The 21,652-nt window shown below is 50.0% G+C and overlaps 1 protein-coding gene across 3 annotated transcripts in view; it reads left to right on the top strand.

Annotated features, from left to right (window-relative positions):
- Nucleotides 1-21,652, top strand: part of IGDCC4 (immunoglobulin superfamily DCC subclass member 4) — an 87,161-nt gene that overhangs the window by 18,715 nt on the left and 46,794 nt on the right. For all 3 annotated transcript variants that reach the window (XM_027879216.1, XM_027879215.1, XM_027879217.1), the window contains exons 2-3: nt 10,794-11,114; nt 18,006-18,147. In XM_027879216.1, coding sequence (XP_027735017.1) covers nt 10,794-11,114; nt 18,006-18,147 — 463 coding nt within the window. The remainder of the gene's footprint in view (nt 1-10,793; nt 11,115-18,005; nt 18,148-21,652) is intronic.

Genomic DNA, 21,652 nt, shown 5'->3' with positions numbered 1-21,652 from the left:
GCTCTGTGTTGTAGGTAACTTGCATCCTGGTGCCCGGTGTTACAGCTCCTGCTCCCTTTATGAATTGCTCTTTCTGCTGCTCCCATTGTTATCCTTACCTGGTCTGAGGTTTTGTGGTATGTTGTGGGGGTTTTTTCTGGTTTTTTTTTCTTTATTTTTTTAATAGCCTGCGTTAAAGTTGTGGGCTTTTTACAGCAGATGTCTTGAGCTTGATTTTATTTTGCATTTACGAAGCATCCAGTAGAGTTTTGCCTTGATCTTCAAGCAAGACCACCCCAAGCTAAACACTCCAGCCTGCAGTCCTTATCCTGCTAACACTCAGATGTTCTGATTTCCCTGGGTTTTGCCAAGACCCTGCTGGGCCGGGTCCAGAAGGTGAATTCAGACACCACCCAGCTTCTCTAGAACTTTGTTTCCAGCTTCAGTCCTTGCATCCTCTCCCCTCAGCCTAATTAAAACCTGCTGTAACGAATGCTGTGAAACCAGCTGCCATGCCTTGGCAGGTAGCAAAGCCAGGGCAGTGAAACCTCCAGCTAATCCATCCATGCTATGAAGTCATAAGAATCTTGTTAATTTTTAAAAAGCCCTTGATGCCCACTAATCCAAATCAATTTTCATTTCTTTCATAAAGTCGTGCTTCCATTTAGGCTTCAGCTAAGAATTACAGCTAATTTGTTCGATTTTATAACAGTATAATTGAAAAAGTGATTTTAATGTCCTGGCAACCATATTCCCTTTCTTTGGTTGTTAATGAAAGAATCCATTAAAGTTAAATGATTTGGGCACAGATTCAAGTTGAATCGCCTGAATATTCTAGGGGAGTGTTTCTGACCATCTGCTGCTCTGTCATTGGCGTTTGTGTTGTAAATGGGACCGAGAGAAGGACTTCACAGGTCTTGTTCGAACCATTAAGCGTAAAATATCATTTTAATTTCCTGATCTCGGTGTAAATAGTGGGAATGCTCAGGAGAGTTGGGTCTGCTCTGGTCCGTGGGCTCCTGCGCTCATAAAATCGCTGCTGGGCTCTGCTTCCACCTCCTTTTGGGGGGATCTCGTGGCTGTTTGCATTGATTGCAGCACATCATTCAGCAGCGGGCTGTGAGTTCCTTTTGATGACAGGCACGACAACTGGCAGTGGAGCCTGGGAAGGGGGAAGCCCACGTGATGGAGAGGTGTTTTTCCCGCTGCCCGGAGTCACGGCCGCCCTGTCCGTCTGGTTGCAAAGGGAGCAGTGAGTCCTGCACAGGGCTGGGAGTGGGAACAGGGACAACTAACACACGGCAGCAGCTGTTGTCATCGCCTGCTCCTTTGCATATTGCCCTGGTGGGTGAGTTAGGGCTCTCGGGCCAAGCTGGCACTCAGAGCACAAGCTTTGTGTGCCCAAGCGAGGGCAGAGTCACAGTGCTCGTGTCCTTTCCCCGTATCACACTCTGCCTCTTTCCTTCGCTGCCGAGCTTTCCTCCCGTGCTTGGTGACATGGGACGTGCCTGACCTGCTGGGAACCAGGCCATGGAATCCGCTGGAAGTGGCTCTGGCTCCCACTGGGATCAGATGAGTCTTTGGGTGTTCTGTTCAAGCTGGAAGTGTGCTCGTCTTGCAGTGTGGAAAACAAAAGAAAATAAACTCACACGTGGTGTGTTTCTGTGGAAATGTTGAAGCGTAGCCCAAGGTTCTGGAGGCCCTTGAAATGAGGGAGGGGCAGGGTGGGCTCTGCCCATTTGCTCCAGAGCTTTACGCTGTATTTTGCGTCTAAAAGCTTGAGTTGCAAAGGGTGAAGAATTGTCTGGTGGAGAGGATGGGATTTGTTCCCTGGGAAGTTTGGCTGTTTGATTCAGAGCTGCAGTGGGGACCCTGTTTCATTCCTCTCTGCACTGATTTTTCCCAACGTTTGAAGTTGGGTATGATGCTTTTTCTTTTTTTTTTTTGTTCTCTAATTTCTGTAGGATGGTGAGAACTTGACTGATAAAATATTCACTGCTGGAACTGAACATTTTTCCATTTAATGTATTTATATTTGTATCTTTGGAATATACAAAGCCATTAACCCAGGGGAAATGAGCTAGAAAATGCACTTAGAGTTTTAACTGTAGCCCACAGGTGAAGAATCATTGTGTATTTTGTTTGGCAATATTGGTTTCTGGTTAAGTGACTATTCTCAAGAGGGATAACACTGGAGCTTGTATCATACTGCATACTTTCAGTTTTCTCAGGCGTGGAGAGATGAAAGTGTATCCTAAAAATATGCTAAACTGAAATACTTGAAGTGTAAAAATAGATAACACAACAGATCTTGTTTCAGGCTCCTCTGTGTTGTTTGCAGATCAAATGTGTGCACGATGAAGTAAAATCAGGAACTTGTGCATCTCACAAAGGCAAAACGACTGGTTTCCTTTCCAACATGGGTGAAAAATGCAGGAAGTCGTTATGTGTTTTAAATGTTTTCCGTGAAATCATGCAAATCTAAGGCAGTCCTTTTAGCCTGACGTGGCCCTTTCAACCAGCACATCTCAGGCTTATTCAGCTCGGACCAGTGCTCAGCAGCACAATTACAGTCACTGCAGCAAATGGGCCTTCTGATGTTAACACCAGCAGATAACAAAAATAGCATTTAATAACTTTCATTAGAGTTAGTGTTTCTAGGGCTTTGGGGCTTTGCTCTTTCAAATCATTTACATAATTTGCAGGTACAAGCTGCTGTGCCAGACTGTCCATCTGATTCTCTCTCTGATCAGAGCATATTAATGCACTTGTTTGATGGTCTGTTACCAATAATTACCTTGGATTGCATTAGGAGCATTTCCAACATTGCAGCTGGTCTGTATTTTTCACTAAGTGTATTTCAGGGCCCAATTACAGGACTCTGATGTGTTATTGTTCCAGTGCGCTTGTTCAAGCTTGTAATTTTAATGTGCCTCCACACTGTAAATCTCTGAATGCAAACCCAGGGCTCTGTCCCGAGTTCCCCATGCAACCCCGTGCCTGTGGCAGCTTCTGCAGGGATCAGCTCAGCTGTTCCTCACTGAAATTTTGAGAAGGGAAAGATGAGAGCCAGGAGGTGGAGGCTGCCTGGGAGATGTTTGTTTGTAGAGCAAAGCCTCAGGTTTGGTGTGTGGAGCAGGTGGGAAAGGCACGGGGAACAGCTCAGCCCTCCCTGGCTCAGGCAGTGTGGGGACTACAAACAGGTTTTCAGTGATTTTAGTGTTTAAGTCACTTTGGCACTTTAATAATCATCCTTATGCTGATAGTCCTGTACACGGGGACAGCCCTCCCTGTTCTGCTGTCAGCAGCGTGAGACACCCTGGGGAGAAGACCTGAAAAAGGCCGAGTTCAGCAAATCCAGATTTCAGCCTGTTCTAGACTCATCTGCCTTCAGAAACCTTCCTGGGGTCAGAGGGGAGGAATACAAAGGCTTAACCTTTGTGAAAGTCAAGCACTTCACCGTTATAATTGCCACTGACAATTCAACATGATGAATAAATTATTACTGCTATTGATTTGTTTCATCTTTCTGGGCCATTTGTTTGCAGGGGATACATCAGAATAACACACATCTCAATGAGAATGAGCTCGATTTTTAGAGCTGGTGTGGTGTTTGTCCCTGTCTGCAAGGCATCAGCCAGATATTTGCATGAGAGCATTTAGTCATTTCTGGAAATCAGTTGATACTTTCTTAGGTTGAAGTTTCCAGGGTTACATGAGCCATGGGTTGGTGGCTTCGATGGTCTTGGGTGGCTGAAATGAGCAGCTGCAGCTGATTCAGCATTGGGAGCACCTTTAAAACTACTTAGATGGGGACCTTTTCATCTGTTTTATTTTCCTTGATGTATGTTATATTTACACACAAAGATACTCACTCACCCATGTGAAGAAAGTGAACTCAATCCCAGCGCAAACCAGCACATCTTTACAGTAATTACAGCTTTAGATGATATCATTCTTTACAGGTGTGGCCTATAAACAGCAATGCAGCATTGCTTGTGTTTCAGATAATGTTTCTTCCATGCCATCCCTTCTGTCCTCTTGTTTTTAGCTGGGGGTTTGAACAGGGCAAAGCCCAGAGGCTCTTGCCCAGCACTGTTCTCCAGGGAGATGCTCCGCCATGCCCTGCCAGTGCTCATCCCGGGTGACAGCGTGTGCCAGGACACGAGGGGCACCGCTGTGCCCCCAACCCCGAGCTGGGGAGTGACCAGGACACTGCACCTTGTGAGCTGCAGCAGGATCTGTGCAGGGGGTGAGGGGACTGTTCCTGGCGTGGCCTCATCCCCGGCCCCCTGATGTGGGGACAGTGACACGCTCTGTGTGCGTCTCCTGCTGCCTGCAGTGCTGGGCTGGCACCCAGCTGCTCCTGAAAGGCTGGGATCAGCTCAGTGACAGGGGATGATCTGAGAGTCCCTGGCTGCCAGCTGGATAAATACTCCTGCAGCAGTGGGAGATGCTTGCATTATTAAATAAACCATCTAGGTTGCTTATATGCAGAATTAGGATAAGGCTGGATTACTGCTGGTGAGCGCTGCTCTGCTGTGGCTGGATATCAGGTGTTAATAAAATGGTCTTTGCAGCAGCTCTGGATGTAGTTTTTAGGAGCCTTCTGTTCCAGAGAGGCTGAATGGGCGGTGAAGGTGTAACTTTCTTGTTTGTGTTGCCATTACAAGGTGGAAAGTTCCTGTAACATCTGGCCATTGGGAAGGGAATGCAGGGATCTTGACCCTTCCATCTCACAGGCCTTGTTATGGTTGATGGAGGAATGTTTTCTGTTTTACTATGCCACGGGGAGGCTGAGGAAGTGATGCAGGAGGGGATTTAGGTGCTCAGCTCCTCTTTCAGCCTCCCATTCTGCAGAGCTCACGGCACTGGGGTGCTCCGAGCCCGGAGCTCCTCCGGCTCTGCTCGCAGGGCTGGTGTCGCTGAGCTCCCAGCACGCACACTCTGTTGAGACCTCCGTCCAGATTTCTTTCTGGGTCACCACTTGCCAAGTGCAATTGCCCTAAAAACAGACTGAGACCAAGCTATTGACTTGTAATTGTCAATGCATAAAGTTTCCGAGAAGAAAGAGGGCTTTGTGTCGCTTTAATGGGGACACACTGAAGTATAGTCGCTCTTTGAATTAGACAATGGGAACGTAAAGATTTTCTACAGCTCTAAGAGTGTCTGAAGAGCATCGGCAGAAGGTTGCATTGAGCAGAACAATGGCACAGTAGTTGGCTTGCTGAGAGGTAGGAAAACCCTTTGGAAGTGGTAACTTCGCTTTTCTTCGGTGCTGTTCTCTCCCAATTAAATAAGATTAATTGTGCTGTTGAGTTCCACGGGTTCAACATCCAAAATAAATACATAAATTAAGGCAGGCGACAGTGCAGAGGCTCACATGCAGTTTGAATTCCTGCCACCTCCTGTGGGATGTGGAGGAGAGAGAGGAGCCCTTTCCTCTCGCTGCCTGATCTCGCACAGAACACACACGACGGCCGAGTGCTCTGCTCGCCCTGCCTGAGCCGCTTTCCTTGCTCCTGGGAAGGTTTTCTTTGGCTGCAGCTCTGCAAGGTGCACAAGCCAGTTCCAAAGTGCCAGATGTGTGTGGAATAGGAAACGTGCTGGCCGGGCTCCAGGCTGTGGGACCTGCAGCACAACAGCGGCTCCCCAGGAAAGTCTCCGGCTGCCAAGAACTAGAAGTGATGTCAGCTCTGGAAGTGTGTCAGATTAGAAACCCTTGTACTTTGCTCCCTGTGAAGTATTAATCTCCCAAGGCCTGTGCTGTAATGGGTCCTGTCTGGCTCAGTGCAGCTCTCTTTGTTTTGGGCTGGAAGTGTTGGAGGGGGTTTCGTGGGAAGGCACTGGAAGCTGTCAGTGCTTTGGCTGCTCTGGGCTGCGTGTCCTTGAGCTGCTCCCTGGGCCTCACTCAGCTGTGCTGAAAATGGGCCTCCCCTGCCTTGAAGTGAAGGTCTGAGCCTTGGAATTGCTGAGTGGGGGCTGTACCCGTGGGCTGGGGGTTCTAGGAGTGGTCGTGCCTTGGGATCTTGTGTGTGCCTAAACCTCTTTGGCTTCCCCCAGCTCAGTGAGTTTGTTCAAGAGAAGACAGGACATCTCGACCAAACACTGCCTTTCTGTCTGCCTTAGGGACCTGACTCAGGGATTGTGGATCAGGTGATTCCAACTGTGCCAGGTGCTGTCCAAAACCACAGAAGCACAGATACGCCAGTGCACGGAATCACATCCCTCTGGGTTTATGCCTGTATGTTTTGTTTTTACAGTAATTACTAAACCACAACTCGTTCTCCTCTGCACAAAGCCATTTGTCTCCTGTTGAACAGTAACCTTTTATTTGCTCATGCTGTGTAGCAGAGCTCAAGGACATGTTTACTGCCGACAGCCAAAATTTCACCAGAACAAGCATCTCCCTTGTCTGGATTTTTCCACCTTGATTTAAGTGGTTAAAGCTCAGGGAAGGAGAATAGCCCTGTGTGCAAAGAGACAAGTGGTGGTTTGTGCTGTTCTTTGCCATGGAGGGAAAGCTCCCATCTCCATGGGCTTGGAGTGTTGCATGTCCTGGATGTGAAAACACCGCAGTGAGGGTCTCACCTCTGCCCGAGTAACTGCACTGTCAGGGATCTGTCAGACCTCGCTGTGCTTCTCGCTCACACTTCACCTGCTTAGTTACAGATTTGAAGTTGCAAACCCACCAGAATCCCCTCTTTTTTCCCCTGTGCTCAGTGGTAAGTTGGGCTATTCCTGCCTCCCTTTGGTGCTGAGGAGAGGAGGTGACAGGAGTGGGGTTTGGCTGTGTGCTCGGATGTGTGATGTGGGAAGGGATGTTGGCTGGTTTAGTGTGGGTTTTCAGATGCCTGCCTTGGCTCTGAAATCAGGCTGGCAGGGGCTGTGTTCCCATGGAGGGCAGAGGACAGCTTTGTGCCTTGAAGATTTGACGACCTTTGTTCATTTGAAACGCCCTGTTTTTTTGTGCCACTCAACAGGAGACTTTTTAATTTACTTCCCTGGGCCTGGACGCTGGAGGTGGATGGCTGGCTGATGGAAGTGAGGAAATAGATGGGAGAAAAAGAACATTTTTCTGCTGGGCTGTTTTTATGCACATTATAGCCTAGGGGTTGGCAACATGGGGGAGAGTAAAAAACCCCTACAGAGCCTGGGTCAGAAAATATAATTCTCATGGGAACAAAATGCTATTAACTTGCTGCATCAAAGACCCTCCGTTCCAGAGCACGCTCTGTGTTTGAATATATCTGCATTCCTCCAGAACCCTGTGTGTGAATGCACATGTATGTTGTGTGTATCTATGTGTGTGTGCTTTTACATGATTCATAATCTCAAAACCGTTCCTGTTCGCCTTGGAATAGCTCAGCAGTTCAAACTGCTTCCAGGAGGAGTCAAAAAGCAAAAAGCTCTCTGGCTCCAAAGCCCAGGTCTGTAGCTGGAACACCTGCCTGGGACTGATGTGTGAAAAGCCTCCTGGCTGCTGCCCTGGGAGCCCCCCTTGACTGGGGTTCATCACAGCATCACCTCGGGCAGGCCAGAGGGTGGAGGTGAGCAGGAGGCTGCACTAGCACGTGGCTCTGTGCTTCAGCAGGGCCCTCCCCATTCCTGTCACTGCAGGATGAAGAATGGAGGTTGGGAATAGTCAGGAGCTTCTGTAAGCACTTAACATTCCTGATTTCATTTGTCTTTGATCTCACTTGGACTAATTTTACTCTCTTCTGATCCTTTCCCTTGAAGGGGCTTTTATCTCATTGTCAGGCTTGCTAATTTAGTGTGGTGTTTTGAACCAGACCTCCTCCTACGTTTCCAGAGCCTGGAAGGTATTTTTTTTTTTCCTTAATCAGGGAGTGTTTATGCAGTTCTTTGAACATCCTAGGACAAGAATCATAGTGGGTTTTTTTTCAATGCCCAGTTTGGGTCCTGGACCCTGCTGCTCAACCTCTGTATGTTCAAATGGCCTGTCCCCCAAAACTGCAGTATTTTGGGGCTAAAAGGGCAAAAAGGAGGGCTGGGTGATTTGGGACAGGTCAGAGCTGCCTGATGTTGGATGGGAAACTTCATTTGCCCAGCTGGAGGCCTTCCCAGGCTGTGCTGAATAACAAACAAGGATGAGTTGTCACATGTGTTTGACCAACCAACCAGACACTCGGATCCAGGTAGGTTTTGACTTGGTGGAAAAGAGCTGGGTGATTGGGGGGTATAGAAACATCACCACTTGTTTTTGAAAAGCAAATACTTCTTGCCGTGATGGGAAGTGTGGAGCTGTCTGTTCTTACTGTGCTGCAAGCAGGTTGAGTGGATTTTTTTAAGGAATTGAAGTTTGAGAGGCTGATAATTGCTTCTTACCACGGGAAGCTGCACTGCAGATCCCTGCTCTATTCCTGGCTGCCTGAGCCAGCCAGCTGTCCCCTTGTGCTTCACCTTTGGAAGAGGAGGAATGTTTCCAGCAAAATGCCATTCTAATTGCTGTCTGAAGAAAGCAGAAAATAGGACAGATATATGGGCTGTTCCCCAAGCGACGAACAGGAGCTTCTAAGGACAACAAGTGTGAGGGAAGGCAAAGAATGAAGACTTTGGAGAAGTGTCTGGATTGTTGCTTCTCCATGGGTGAGGGTTCTCACGTGGGTGGGAGTTCTCATGACAGCATTTGAGCTGCCTCCTGTCCTTAGCTCAGCTGAGTTTTCCCTGGCCACAGACTGTTAACCCTCCCGTGTTTGGCCTTGCCACCTGCACAGGTGTTTGGGGGCCTCGATTTCTCCCTCTTTCATACATTGTTTTGTTGCTGTCTGTCCTGGATGGAAGGCTTCCAGGGGCAATGTCTTTCCAGTACATTTGGAGCAGCCTTTCTGGTTCATGCTCTCTTGCTTCTGCCCACCTGTGGAGCCACTGAGTGAGTTCTGTAGCTTGCTGTGATCCTCAGAGGATTAATCTGCCCCAGCAGACATGAGCAGGCAGAACTGCCCTTACAGGGGGAATTTGGTGGCAGTCCCTGTGTAGTGGCCTGGACCCTCCAGGGCTGTGCTGGCTGACAAATCCAGAAATTACATTGTGGTGTGTGCATGTTGGGAGCTCAGTGGCTGCTGCTTCTGACTGTGCCCTCCTCCCACAGAGTGTGAGTCAGCAGGATGGTGGAAGCATCCATGTGGGAAAGCCCTAAATCCAGGGACTTGCAGGCAGCTCTGTGTTGGCAGTGGCTGCCCCTTTGTCCTGGAGTACAGCACCTGCCTGTTGTGCTGATGGGGCATCTCTGCATCCTGCTGGAGTTTGGCTTTGGGAACTGGGAGATTGTCCCCTGGACATCCTAGTGAAGGTGACAGCGCTTGGGGTGGGGTCTGCTCTGTCCCATGATGATGGCAACCAACAGCCAGCAGGCGAGCAGGGACTCTTGTGGAGCCTCCTCATCACTGAAGGGACAGAACTGGCCAACTCCAACTCTTGGTGGTCGTTCTACCACCCGGCAGCAAAGACAAACCCGACGAGTTCCCACCCCATGGGCGCCGAGTCGGCCCCGCACGTGGGCAGGGTTGGACCCTTCCTGCCTTCCAGGGGCACCTGCGGTTTCTGGCACACGCCTTGAAATAATTCCATCTCCCTGCACGTGTAATTTTGTGTGTCATTGCCCCTAATTGCATGCTTAACACACACTCTTTTAAAGTGCAGCCCTTTTATCAGCAGTAGGTAGTAGCAGGTTTAATAGGGTGTTTGAATTCCTATAAAATTAATCTGTAGCCTTCTGCGATAGGAGACGGGCAGGGAGCCATGTGGTTCATATCCAGTGTTGATAAACTTGTTATAGAGGCAGGAAACATTTCTGATTGGAGCAGTGACAAAATAATTTGGAGCGGAGCCATAAAAAGAGTGGATGGTGATGGTTTGAGCACAGCAGAGATTGAAATTGCTGGTGTGTGGAAGCAGCGCTGCCAGCTAACATTGACTTAGTGTCTCTGGAGGACTCTAACGGCAAATGCATTTTATTAATGGCAATATTCTGGTAGGAAATGCTGAGCATTGTTTCAGAGGTGGAGCTCCCCTCGAGTACGTGGGTTTGGAAGTTGGCCAGACCGAGATCTGCTCAGCTGAGCTCGCTGCTGGTCACTGCTCCGGCCTCGGGCTGCAGCGGGAAGGTTGCCTAAGGGCACGTGCAGGGTACTGTCTGCTAGCAATTGGAATATCCTTTTCCATTGTGGAAAATGCATCCGTTCCATTCTCATTCTGGCTTCAGCTGTAAGGTGTAAAATGCTCAGAGACAGCAGGTCATGTTTTCAGCCATTCTTTTGTTGTCTTTGCTTTGAGATGAGTTTCCCAGTAGGTGAATATCAATGGGAGTTTGCTGTCTTACTGGATTCCCAGCTGGACTTGAGCTCTTACTGCCACTGAGAGGGGACCTGCTCCAGCCACGTTGTGGTCATTGTTATGGGGATACCATGCTGGGCTTGGATACCTGCGGGACTGAGTTGTCCTGTGGGGGTTGATCAGGAGGAGGCTCCGGTGTGCAGGTGAGGGGGAGGCTTTGCTTGTCATGGGCAGCCCTTACTGCATCTTCTGTGCTTGTTCTTGCTGTTGCCGTCACTTCACCGTCTTCCATCTGTTTTCTGCTTGAATCCAGCCTGGAAAAAGCAAGTGTGGACAGGAGGGGTGGCAGAAGTGGTGCAGGTTGTGCAGCCACGGGGGTGTGTGATGGAGAATGCAGTGCACAAGGGTCATGGGAGGTGCTGCCACCTCACAGGGCTGAATTTCACCTGGTGTCTCAACTGGGATGTGATTAACCAAGGAAAGCAAACCCTTCTGCAAACACTGTCTTCTCTTTGCAGGGAGCCTGTTGGAAGGGGATTCTCTGGAGCTGAGCTGTAGTGCTGGTCCTGCAAAGGTGATACTGGAGCCAAACCAGGCAGTGGTTTTGGACTGTAACCTGACCCCTGCTGAGCAAGTGATCAACATCACATGGAAGAAGAATGGGTTTCCATTAGTGGAGCAGGAACATCTCCACGTGCTCCCGAATGGATCGCTCTTCATCTCATCCCAGGCTGTGGCAAAGGACAGTAAAAGTCCTGGTGCTGAGGGCAATTACTCCTGCGTGTCTCACAGCTCCCTGGGGACTGTCACCAGTCAGACAGCTACAGTCAGGTTTTCAAGTAAGTGTTCTGGATATTTTGTTGATCTTCCTTCCTTCCTTCCTTCCCCTCCTGGTATTTGTGCAGAGCACCTGCCTCCCTGAGAGTTTGAGATAAATTGTCTATGAAGTCTAATTCTATTAATGATGTATAGGGGATTAGGCACAGTCCACAAATAAGCAGTGTTGTCTGTGCTCCTGATATCCCACTGTGTAACTCTCCCAGGTAAGTGCCATCAGGTCATGATTGAAAAACAGGACCCTCCTCACTCTCCAAAAAGCAGGGCTTGTTTTTGCAGGGAACTTCAGAGCTCTGAGGGCAGCACCTTGTGCCTGGGGAAGTGGCTGTGGGGGTCTGGCTGTGACTGCCTGTGAGGTGAATATCTCTTGGATATAATGGAGGAGATGGAAGAAGGGGCTCTTCCAGGTAGTTTCTGTTTGGATCTCTGAGGAGGACATTCCAAAGTCTGAACCACTGACTCTTTGCACAGCGTTCGAAAAGAAAATTCCTTTGTATTCAGGGATGGTTCCTGGAGCTGTTTTAAGGCTGTGAGTGCCAATAAATGATTCCTTGATCCACCAAACAATGTGAGGTTAGAAAATAATGCAAATCCAGCCCCACTTCTCTCTAGTGCAGTGCCTTACATGAACATTGCTGAATGCAGGTGCACAGGACACCGTCACGGCGCTTGATCAGAGCTGTGCTGGGGGAAGGTGCAGAGTGGATGTCCTGACACCCTCTTTACACTGGGATGTTTTTAGCCTCTGGTAGCCCAGGCAGGGCTGTCCAGGTTTGGCCAAGTGGGTGTTCCAGTCTGTGAGTGCTCTGCTGCAGAAACCAGCATTGCTGGTGAAGCTTTGCCAGATTAGGGGAAGGTCTTTGACCTTTGCAGCATGTCCTGCTTCTCTGCTCAGAAAATGTTTAGCATGCAGCAGCCACAGATTGCTGGTCACCCGTCCCTCCTGTTCCCCCCTTTCAGTGATTTGTAGTGCCAGGTAAATAGCTGGTTCCAGCATTTTGTTAAGTGAAAGGACCCCGAGGGCTGTGGGGATGGAGTCAGGGATCCTGCATGGAGGTGTTTTCTGGAGAGGCTGGAGTCCTGGAGTAGAAAAGCTGTTATTAGTCCAGGAGGATTTATTCAGCTGCTCCTGCCCCAGTTCCAGACAGCCTGAATTAGGATATGTTCTCTTTTAGGAGTGATTTGTGTTGAAGTTTGCACTGTGCCTCTTGCCTGGTTGCAGTGGTTTGTGTCTCTCTTGTGGTCTTGGGTTTGGTGTTTGGTGTCTCATGAGCGAGAGCAGTGGAGACACCTCAAAACCAGGAGACTGATTTAAATTGCCCTTCCCTCCCCCTGGATTTTTCCAGAGGAGCCTACAAAGGTGTGATGCCTCTTTCCATCTAATTCTGGGTTTCTCCCAGACACAGGGAATTTCAGGTGAACTCTTTCCTTGTGTGTACTTGTGTCTCATTTTATTACCATCTGCACTGGCAGAGTGCTGCCTCCGTGGCACACACGTGCACCTGACATAACAAACCCACTGCTGAGCAGAGAGCAGCGAGGGAGCTGATTAATGAAATCTGCTTTGATTCGTTCTGTGGGCTGGGCAGGAGCCCTTGCTCCATTTGCATTCAGCTGGAGCAGGTGAGGATTGTAAAGGCCTGGGATTTTCACCTGCCACTGAACAGGGTCTCTCCAGAGCTGTTTGCTTGTGGATGGAGTTATTCTGTGTGCTGATTGCCCTGGGTGCTGCTGATCAGGACAGGGCAGTAGAAGAAAACCTGTTCAGCGGGTGGGATGTGTTATTCCTGCTGTCAGCTTGTCCTTCTGACCTGCAGGGCCCTGCCTTCCCTGGGATGGGGATCCCAGGTGGGGATGTGGGTCACTCTGTGTGTCACCGAGCCTTGCAGTGTCCGGTAGGAGATACCTGAGGATACCTGCCCTTTTCTGCGCTGCTTTGGTGCTGTTAGTGGGTCTGCCACATTTCAGGGAGTCCCCTTCTCTCCCCTGGCAGCCCCAGAGCAGCTCTGGCACCTCTGGCAGCAGCTTCCAGGTGGAGGGAGGGACACTCCAGGCAGCAGCCAGCCTGGAGGCTGGAAGGGGCTCTTCGGAGCAGTCAGGCTGGAGCGATGGAGGTTGGATGGTGTGTGAAGGCTGTGGCACTGGGGTGACTTCCGTCCTTCCACCGTGGCCCAAGAGTTCAGTTTGTTGGCATTTTGCTGGCTAAAGATGTGTCTCAGAACTGCCCAGTGTTCCCTGGCACCCTGTGTGCCACCAAGGGAGATCTGTGCCATGGTCCCCATCCACACCTTGAGGCAGTGGTGGCCGTGGCAAAGAGGAGGAGCAAGGCTGTGGGGAACGTGGTGTGTGTCTGTTCAACGAGCAGCTGCTCAGGCTGATGAATCAGGTTTGTGGGTTTCTCACATCCCTGAGTTGTTCCCACATGGAAATACCAGGGGCGTTGTTGTAGTTGTGGGAAGGTGTAGCTTTCTACCTGTTAATAACTACATTGGTGGAGATTTGTTAAAGCTTTTAATTTAGCTTAAACATTTTGTGCAAAGGGAGGTTGTAGAAAATTACAGTAATTGTGGCTGTCAGGTGAAGGCGTTCGTTGTGCCTGGAGGGAAGGGGCCAGCGCCCTGTGGCTGCTGGCAGCGAGCTCAGGAGAGGTTTGGAGTGTTCCTGCACCTGGAGGGACAGGCCACAGCAGGAATCGACCCACATGGGCTCTGATGATCCCCTCTCCACACGCACAGTGTCTCTCCTCTGCGGTGCACGGTGTGCCTGGGATTTGAGGAACAGCAGGCTGGGCTTTTCTCTTACTTTAAGGATTTATTTTATGGATTTTATCCCATTCATTGTGTGGATTAGGCGCATAGGTGAGTGAAGGCTGGTGACTGTGGGCATAGCCAGGCTGGGCAGGGGGAATGCACAGGCTCTGGACCATCTGTGGATGTGCTGCCTTGAGCAGGTGGGGAGCTGGTGCCTGTGCAGAGCAGGAGCAATCCTGGGCCTCCAGACCCAGCCTGTGCTGGCTCTGCCCTGGGGCCATGGCAAATCGCTCCCCTGGCTTTCTGTGCATGTCCCCCTTCCACCCCCAGCCTGTTCAGAGGTGAGTGGCTCAGGGATGGATGATCTGGGTGGTGTGTGTGATCTCAGTGGGGGCTGAAGCCGCCCCCAACTTGGAAACACCTACTAATACTTACAGAAGGTACAAAGAGGACGAGCACAGGGAGTCTGGGGGCAAAGCGCTGTGGGAGAGAGCAGCGAGCCCCTTTCAGAAGGCTGAATTCCTTGCATAGACTGCATTTTCTGCCTGGGGTGTAGTGTTGCTGGCTGGCAGTCTTTCCAAGCTCACAGCCTCCTGCACGGATCACGCTGCTGGGAGAGGGGGAGGGTGCTGTGTTTCTCCATTCTGCAGTCACCCCTGGGCTCAGGGCTAAAAGCCTTGGCACACACGGCTTGGCTCCAGCTGGGTTTAAGGTGTCAGCGGGGAGGGAGCTGCTGCTCCACTCCTGGAGGCAGAGCCCGGCACTTTGGCGTGCCACTGAGGGCAATTTGCTGTAATGCTCTTCACCTTCTCACCTGCAGTGGGTCATTTTTACTGAGTGGCCTATTAAGGTGTTCGGGATAATCAGTGCAACGGGGCGAGGAGGTGTTTCGTGGCTCGGGATGGCTTTGCAAGCTAAACCTGAGCCGAGGAGTGGAAATTAATGTTGAATGTGTATCGGCTTTGTTTGCCTCTTCCCCTCAAGCATTTCCTTTCCCTGCCTCGCTACAATGAAAACCTCTCACTCTACAGCACTTGTGCAGCAGCCTCTTCATCAGAATATGTTTATGGGGGCAGAACAGCCCCTCCCAGGATCCCTGTGTGAGGGGTGAGCAGTGTGTCGGAGCCTGTCCTGCACTCACTGTGACCTGTCTGTGCAGTGCATTGGGGTAGCAGGACCTGCTCTCCACTGCTCTCCTCCCACAGCAACCTTGCCTGGTTCTTTTTCCTCCCAGCACCAGCTGTTACCAGCACAGCTCTGAGCCTGGGTTTGGTAGCACTGGAGGTGCTGGATGTTTCCTGCCTCTTCCATTTCACCCTGGTGCCCCTTGGGATGAGAGAGGGATCACAGCTTTCTGTGGTCTTGGCCCCAAGCTGGTGCAGGTGCTTGTGGAGCAGCAATGAGCCTGACCAGCGTGTTTGTGCCTGAGCCTTGCAGGGCTGAGATCCAGGGGCCTTGGTCAGTCCTGCATCAGAGGAACCTTTTCACTGTTCTTACCTTGGTTTGGTGTTGCTTTCTGTGCATAGGAGATCCCTGTTCCTGTTCCCATCCTCTCCTTCACCAGAGATGCTTCCGGCTGCTGCTTTCAGAGGTGATTTTTCCAGTCTATCCCTATCCCCACTATCCTCATCCTGTCAAAGGAATGTGACAAAGCTGCTCCGCTTCTGAATTCCCCCTGCAAGAGCCATCACAAGAAGGCACTAACAGCCAAACCAGTCTGCTGGGCATTGCCAGGGTTGAAGCTCTGGCACCCTCGGAGCTGCCAGCCCTGCTGGGAAGCCATGACTCCTCTTGGGAAGCCGTGACTCCTCTTGGGAAGCCTGGCTGTTCCTGCTGCTCCCAGCGAGAGGGAAACTCCCTAAGCAGGGTCGCTGTTTAGTCACGCTCCTCCACATCCTAATGAGGAATCTGTCACGGGCACATTTCTTGGCTCTTTGCTTTTGAAGAGCCATTCCAGAGCCCAGCACAGCAGGCAGATGGGGCTGTGGATGGAGGTGAAGGGCAGGATTCGGTTCTCAGCAGGGAATTTCAAGCTTGCAGGCGCAGGTCTGGCAGCTGATGGGCAGGAAGAGCCAGGACAGGTTATTGCCTGGTAACCTGGGTAGCCCAGGAGGCTCTGTCACATTTTGTACACCAAGATGATGCCACTTAATAATGAACAGCAGAGAGGCAGGTGACCCAATATGAAGCAAAGGAAACAGATTTCTTCTACTGATTTCTTCTTTTTAGAAGGATTCCTGCCTCCCATTGTGACCGTCCCAGCTACATGACCCTCCAGAGCCCGCCAAAATACTATCATTTATACCCGTGGGATGAAAAGAGAATAATGGGAAAGGTGATTAAGGATATTTGCTGCCAGGACAAGCTTGTTTTGATGGTGCCATCCTGAACGTGTGCTGGCACTTGATGGATTTTTTTTTTTTAAACTCTTGGCTTCAGCAAGTTTTATTCACATGAGCTTAAAAAGATCTTGTAATCTGTAGACATGACTCTGTGTTAAGGGGGTCTGCAGTGTGTATTTGAGCATGCTAAAGCAGTTGGCTGAATTTAGACCTTACATATTAATGTCTTTTTCAGGTTTGTTTTTTTTTTTTTTTTCCCAGAAAAGTATTTTTCATTGCCATTTGTATGGAACTGGAAAAGTAGACTTGGCAGACAGCTGGTGGGAGAATTTGGTCTGTAGCTGCTGCGGAGAGCAGTGAGCTGCTTGAAACATGTGATAACTATTTAAATTAAAGAAAAACACTAATGACAGCTGAGAATATGCCGAGGTTAAAATGGGTCGTGTAAAAGCCTTTCATTTTCAAAACTCTGCATACTTTCTCAAGCTAACACCGCAATAAAGCGTGTTTGTGTGTGCATGGATGTTTGTGTGATTGTGAGACGCAAAGAAAACTTCAAGTTTGGAGTCCTACTACAAAATCCAGAGCGGTGATGGATGTTCTTGGAAAGCAGTGGTGGGACAAGCACACGATTGTGTTGGAGGGCCAGAAGGTCACTCGGGGTCCTTATGAGCACAGTGCTGTGCTTGGCCCAGCAGTCAAGTGTGTTTTCTGGCTGAAATTTCTGTCTATTGTGCCACGTTGAGGGTTTCTGGCACCGTGTGCCAGCATTGCTGGAGGGGTCTGTGCAGCAGGGTGGGTTTCACAGCAAGGGCAGTTTGACAGAGAAGTATTGAAAGCAGAAGGCAGTTCTTGTGGTGGAGGAGAATCCAGGCTTTCTGCCCCCATCCAGGAGCCTGCATGAATATTCAACTCTCCACCGTGGGACTGAGATGCCTTCGGGTTATGCCGTGGATAGGACAGATGCTGACAGCCCCGGGGGAGGATCTCTGCTCCAGAGTCAGCAGGGTTTTGTGTGCCTGGAAGGGGAGGAAGATGAGGCAGCTGCCTGTGAAGGATGGGCAAGGTGCTGTCCAAGAGCAATCCCAACTCTCAGTGCTTTGTCTCCAAATCAAGTTCACCCTGTAGTAAAGACACGCAGGCAGGGGTGAGCCTTGTGTCCTGGCATTTATGAAATCCATCCTCCTCTTCTCAGCAAGGTGTCTGTGTCCCCTTGGCTGCATCCCATCTGCTTGAGGAGGATGAGGTTGGTTTTTTGCAGGTAGGAGAAGGAGGATCATAACCCCCCCCCAGCCTCTGCCCCTGGTCTGCAGCACTGCCAGCCTGGGGGCAGTTGTTCTGTGTAAATAACTTGCCGTCTGGCTTTGTTCTTCCTCCTGCCTTGCTTTAATTTCCTGTGGCTGCAGGAATGCTACAAGGCAAGGGGAAACTCTCATCTCTCCGGTTGTGGCATTTCCCTTCTGTTTCTCATTGTGCATGTCCTTCCCCAATTGAGCAGGGGAAAAGACAAGGAAGCAATTTAGGAAGGTAACTGCTGAAACCAGCTAATTGCCTGCCTTTCTCTCACGCTGTTGCCTCGGGGGGAGAAAATGAGGCAAGACGCAAATTTGCACATTGAAACCTTTCAGTTACTGTGGTTAGGACCGCTGAGGGTCTGCAGGGCACAGGAAAGGGAGGAATTGCACTTCAGGTTCTCTTTAGGAGAGAAAAGCCTTCCTCATGGCTCATCCATCCCAGCAGGTTTGCATTGCTCAGCAGAAACAGCGAGTTATTAACTGCCCTTCCCTTTTTCTCCCCCCAGCACTGTCACGCTTCTTCCAGCAGCCGGAGTCGCAGACGGTGGAAGAAAATGGCATGGCCCGGTTCGAGTGTGGCATCGAAGGGCTGCCCTCCCCTGTCATCACGTGGGAGAAGGACCACGAAGCTGTTCCTGCAGAACCCAGGTATTCCAGGGCCCCATGCAACATATAAAACACCTAAATAAAATTAACTTTTCCCCAAAGATCCAAGCCACAGAAGAAGAAAACTCGACCCTGATATTGTGCTGTGTTCCAGCACAGAACCTGCACCCTGAGTGTGCCTGGAACAGGGCAGGGCAGCCCTTGGCACTGCCCTGGGCTCATCCTCTGGTGTGAAGTGAGGTGGAATTCTTTGGGGGATTGGGACCTGGCATGAGGACAATTTCTCCAGCTGACCGTGGGGTACTGGGTGTACCCAGCTGAACTCCATGATGTGGAGTTTTATTGGTTGTGGCTTTAGGGACAGTTGTTTTCTTCACTGTTTTCACACGTGGATTTATCTCAGGGTTAATGACTCTTCTAGAGCACAGTGTGTGCTCGGTAACCTGGGAGGTCTTTCTGTTTGTTTTACTCCCATGTTGGGAGGACATCTAATAAAAGGCCCTGATTTTTCCTTTTTTTTTTTTTTTTTATTTTTGGGAAAAGATGAGAGTCCTGCAGTATGATACCTTTTCCTTAATGAAAGTCAGTTAAAGGCATGAGAAGGGGATAAACCCATTAGTTGGCTGTTAGTTGGCCTGTAGGCATCACTTCTGCAGGGGATCAGTCACTGAATGGTCCTCTAGTTCTTAAAAACTCCTTTTCTGTTCTGCAGAAGGAGCTGCTTCCTTCCCAGGGGAGTTAATCCAAGAGGCAGGAGAGGAGAGAAAGAGGGCTGGGGTAAGGTTTAGGAATACTTTTGCAGCAGTGACTTTCTGTAAGAGTGACCGCTTACATCCTCGAGTCTGGAGCGTGGCATCTAAAGGTTTACGGGAGGCTGTTGCTTTGTAAGGAGAAGAAAATTAATTAATGAAAAAGGAAGGGGAAAAAAAAAACCAAAAAGGAAGGGATTGCAGGGAGAAGTGTGCCATAGATAGGGCAATGGCTTTTTAATGAGACAGCTCGATGGATATTGTGAAATTACTTGCTCAGAGATTGCTTTCATCACGGGCAGCCTGAAAATTGTTTTCCTTGTAAAAGCCAGGCCGTAATCTCCGGCTGCAAATCTTGCTTTTTAAATCATGTTCTAGCTAATATGCTTTTTCAGAAGGATTTGCTTTTTTTGTTGTTGTTGTCTAGTTGTTGTTGGATTTAATATAACCGGCTTTCGAAGGAATTAAGTGAATTCCAGGAAACGCTGGCTGCCAACCAGAGCTCCCTGCATCGTGCCTGAGGACTGGATCTGAGGCTGCCCTGCTTGCTGTGGGCTCCCTCCTGAGCACACAGGGATGAGCCTCTGCAAATGCAGTCCTGGGGCTGGGCAGGTGTCGGGGGGATGATTTCACAGTCCACAATAGCAGGGTTGGGAGGGGTGCAAAATCAAGCTCAGATACAACCCAGGAGTAGTGCTATTGCACCAGTGCTTGGGATTTCTTTTAAGAGGGAGAAAATAATCATGAAAAACAGTGTTTTCTCCCTTCTTCCCCCTCTTCCTTTTGCATTTCTCCCCTCTTCCTTTTCCCCTTTTCTTTCTTTCTTTCCTTCCCCCTTTTCTTTGTTGATCTTACCTTTGGGCACTCATTTCAGCCTTCTCCCCTGGGTGCAGGTTCTAACATGTTGCCACCTCAAAGGTACTGAAGGACGAACCTAGACACCCTAAAAAGGGTAGCAAAGTGCTGATTTTGGAATACCTTTCCTGTCCCTGTTCAGGACAAAATCTAAATTCCATGTGTGAGTAAGGCACAGAATTATTTTGCAGTTCTGGCTCTGAATTATGTTGAAAAAGCACGGTCTTAAATCTGCAGCAGCTGCTGAGAGGTGGCTCACAGGATTTCTCTAGCCTGCAGTTGCTTTGGGGAGTGTGCAGCATCTCCTGGCGTGATCTCTTCTCTCTTTAGGTGCTGGCTGGGTTTCACATCAGGCTCCAAATTGCTGTTTATTTTCTCTAGAGCCAAGATGAGCATTTGGTATGAACCAGAGGCCTTTGGAGGTCTGCACAGCACACCCATAACCTCCAGATCCCATGCTCTGCAATCACAGCGTGTTTTTCCACATTTTGGCTAAGGGTGGGTTTTATCTGTGTGTGGAGAGTTTATTTCTGTGCAGTGTCAGGAGAGCCTTAGTATGGCTCGTGTTCAAATAGGGCTCGTGTTCAAATAGGGCTCGTGTTCAAATAGGGCTCGTGTTCAAATAGGGCTCGTGTTCAAACAGGGCTCTTGAGCTGTGAGAAAAAGGACTCAGAGTCTGCAGCAGAGCTGCAGGTTCCTCACTGCCCTGAGGATTGGTGCTTTGGTCTGCTCTGGACACCTTCCAAAGGCTGCAGGAAGGCTGTGCTGGCAGCTTACTGGGGAGAACATAAGAGAGGGAATTGGGCTGTTAATGCTGGAACATTCTCTGAGCTGTGGGGTTGCAGGTTTTGGACACGAGGAAGCGGTGCTTGATTTCAGGTCCTGAGCACTGCCCTGGTGAGCAGCTGTGAGCCCCTCTGTGCTCTCAGGGAGGGGAACAGCTCCCCGTGTGTGCCCTGTTGCTGTTGCTCTGTGTCCATGGTAGTTGTGCCCTGCTCTGAGTGTGCTGCCCTTCAACCTGCGCCCGGTGGAGCACTTGCCTTTCACTGCCCTTCAAGGCAGGCTCCTGTGAGATCCTGACACTGCAGCTGTCAACAGCACAACACCTGGGACTGCCAAGGGTCCAGCGTGTCTGTCTGTCCTTTGGTTTTTGTTTTCTGCTTGATCCACAGCGAAGGTGAGCAGACAGAAAGCTCTGCCCTTGGCGTGGAAGAAAAGCCCTCGCCAACTGTCTGCTCTGAGTCATCGGGGAAACTTCCTCACGGGGAGCCTGGGGATGGAGCAAGTGCCCTTGCAGGCTGCCTGGAGGCTTCTGGTTCAGGGCTGCTGGGACCCTGAAGAGCTGGAGGCTTTGTGAGCAGCTGGGAGAAATGGTGGATAGAGAAATCCTGCCTTTCTTCCCTCCTTGCTTCCCCAGCAGAGCGATCCTTACCTCTGCCATGCTTTCCCAGCAGGATGTGCTGCATCAAACAGATCTCTACCGCTTGCCTTGCTGAAGGGACCGTGTTAAACTCTGTGTTGATGGAGTCTTCCCACTCATCCCCCTTGTCTCCAGCTCCTGCTCACTTTAGAAACACAGTGCCTCGTTTTCTGCCCTCAAGAGAAGCTGAGAGTGTTGGGCACGACTGTGGACACGGTTCTGACCCCGGTCTGAGAAGAGAAAAGCCACAGGCGATTTCCAGAGGTCCTTCCCAGCCTCGTTGAGTCTGTGATACATAATTGGAGTGTCTTTTTGTGGCTGGGAGATGCCTTGCCTGGTGTTTGAAATATGTTGATATTAATTACAGACTCAAATAGCAGATGCACGACAAAAATAAATATTATCGCAGTGGGAGGCTTTCCCTCCGCGGAGCCGAGGGGATGCAAATATTTGTCATCTTTCTCCCGAGTCCTGATGAGGCATCCTGATGAGGGCTTTTGGGTACCACCTCCTCTGAGGTCTC

This window comes from Empidonax traillii, unplaced genomic scaffold, assembly GCF_003031625.1.
Source record: "Empidonax traillii isolate 1590-97213 ecotype Southwest subspecies unplaced genomic scaffold, ASM303162v1 scaffold52:size1600334, whole genome shotgun sequence".
In the NCBI taxonomy this organism is placed as follows: Eukaryota; Metazoa; Chordata; class Aves; order Passeriformes; family Tyrannidae; genus Empidonax; species Empidonax traillii.
This window is presented reverse-complemented; position numbering and strand designations above follow the sequence as displayed.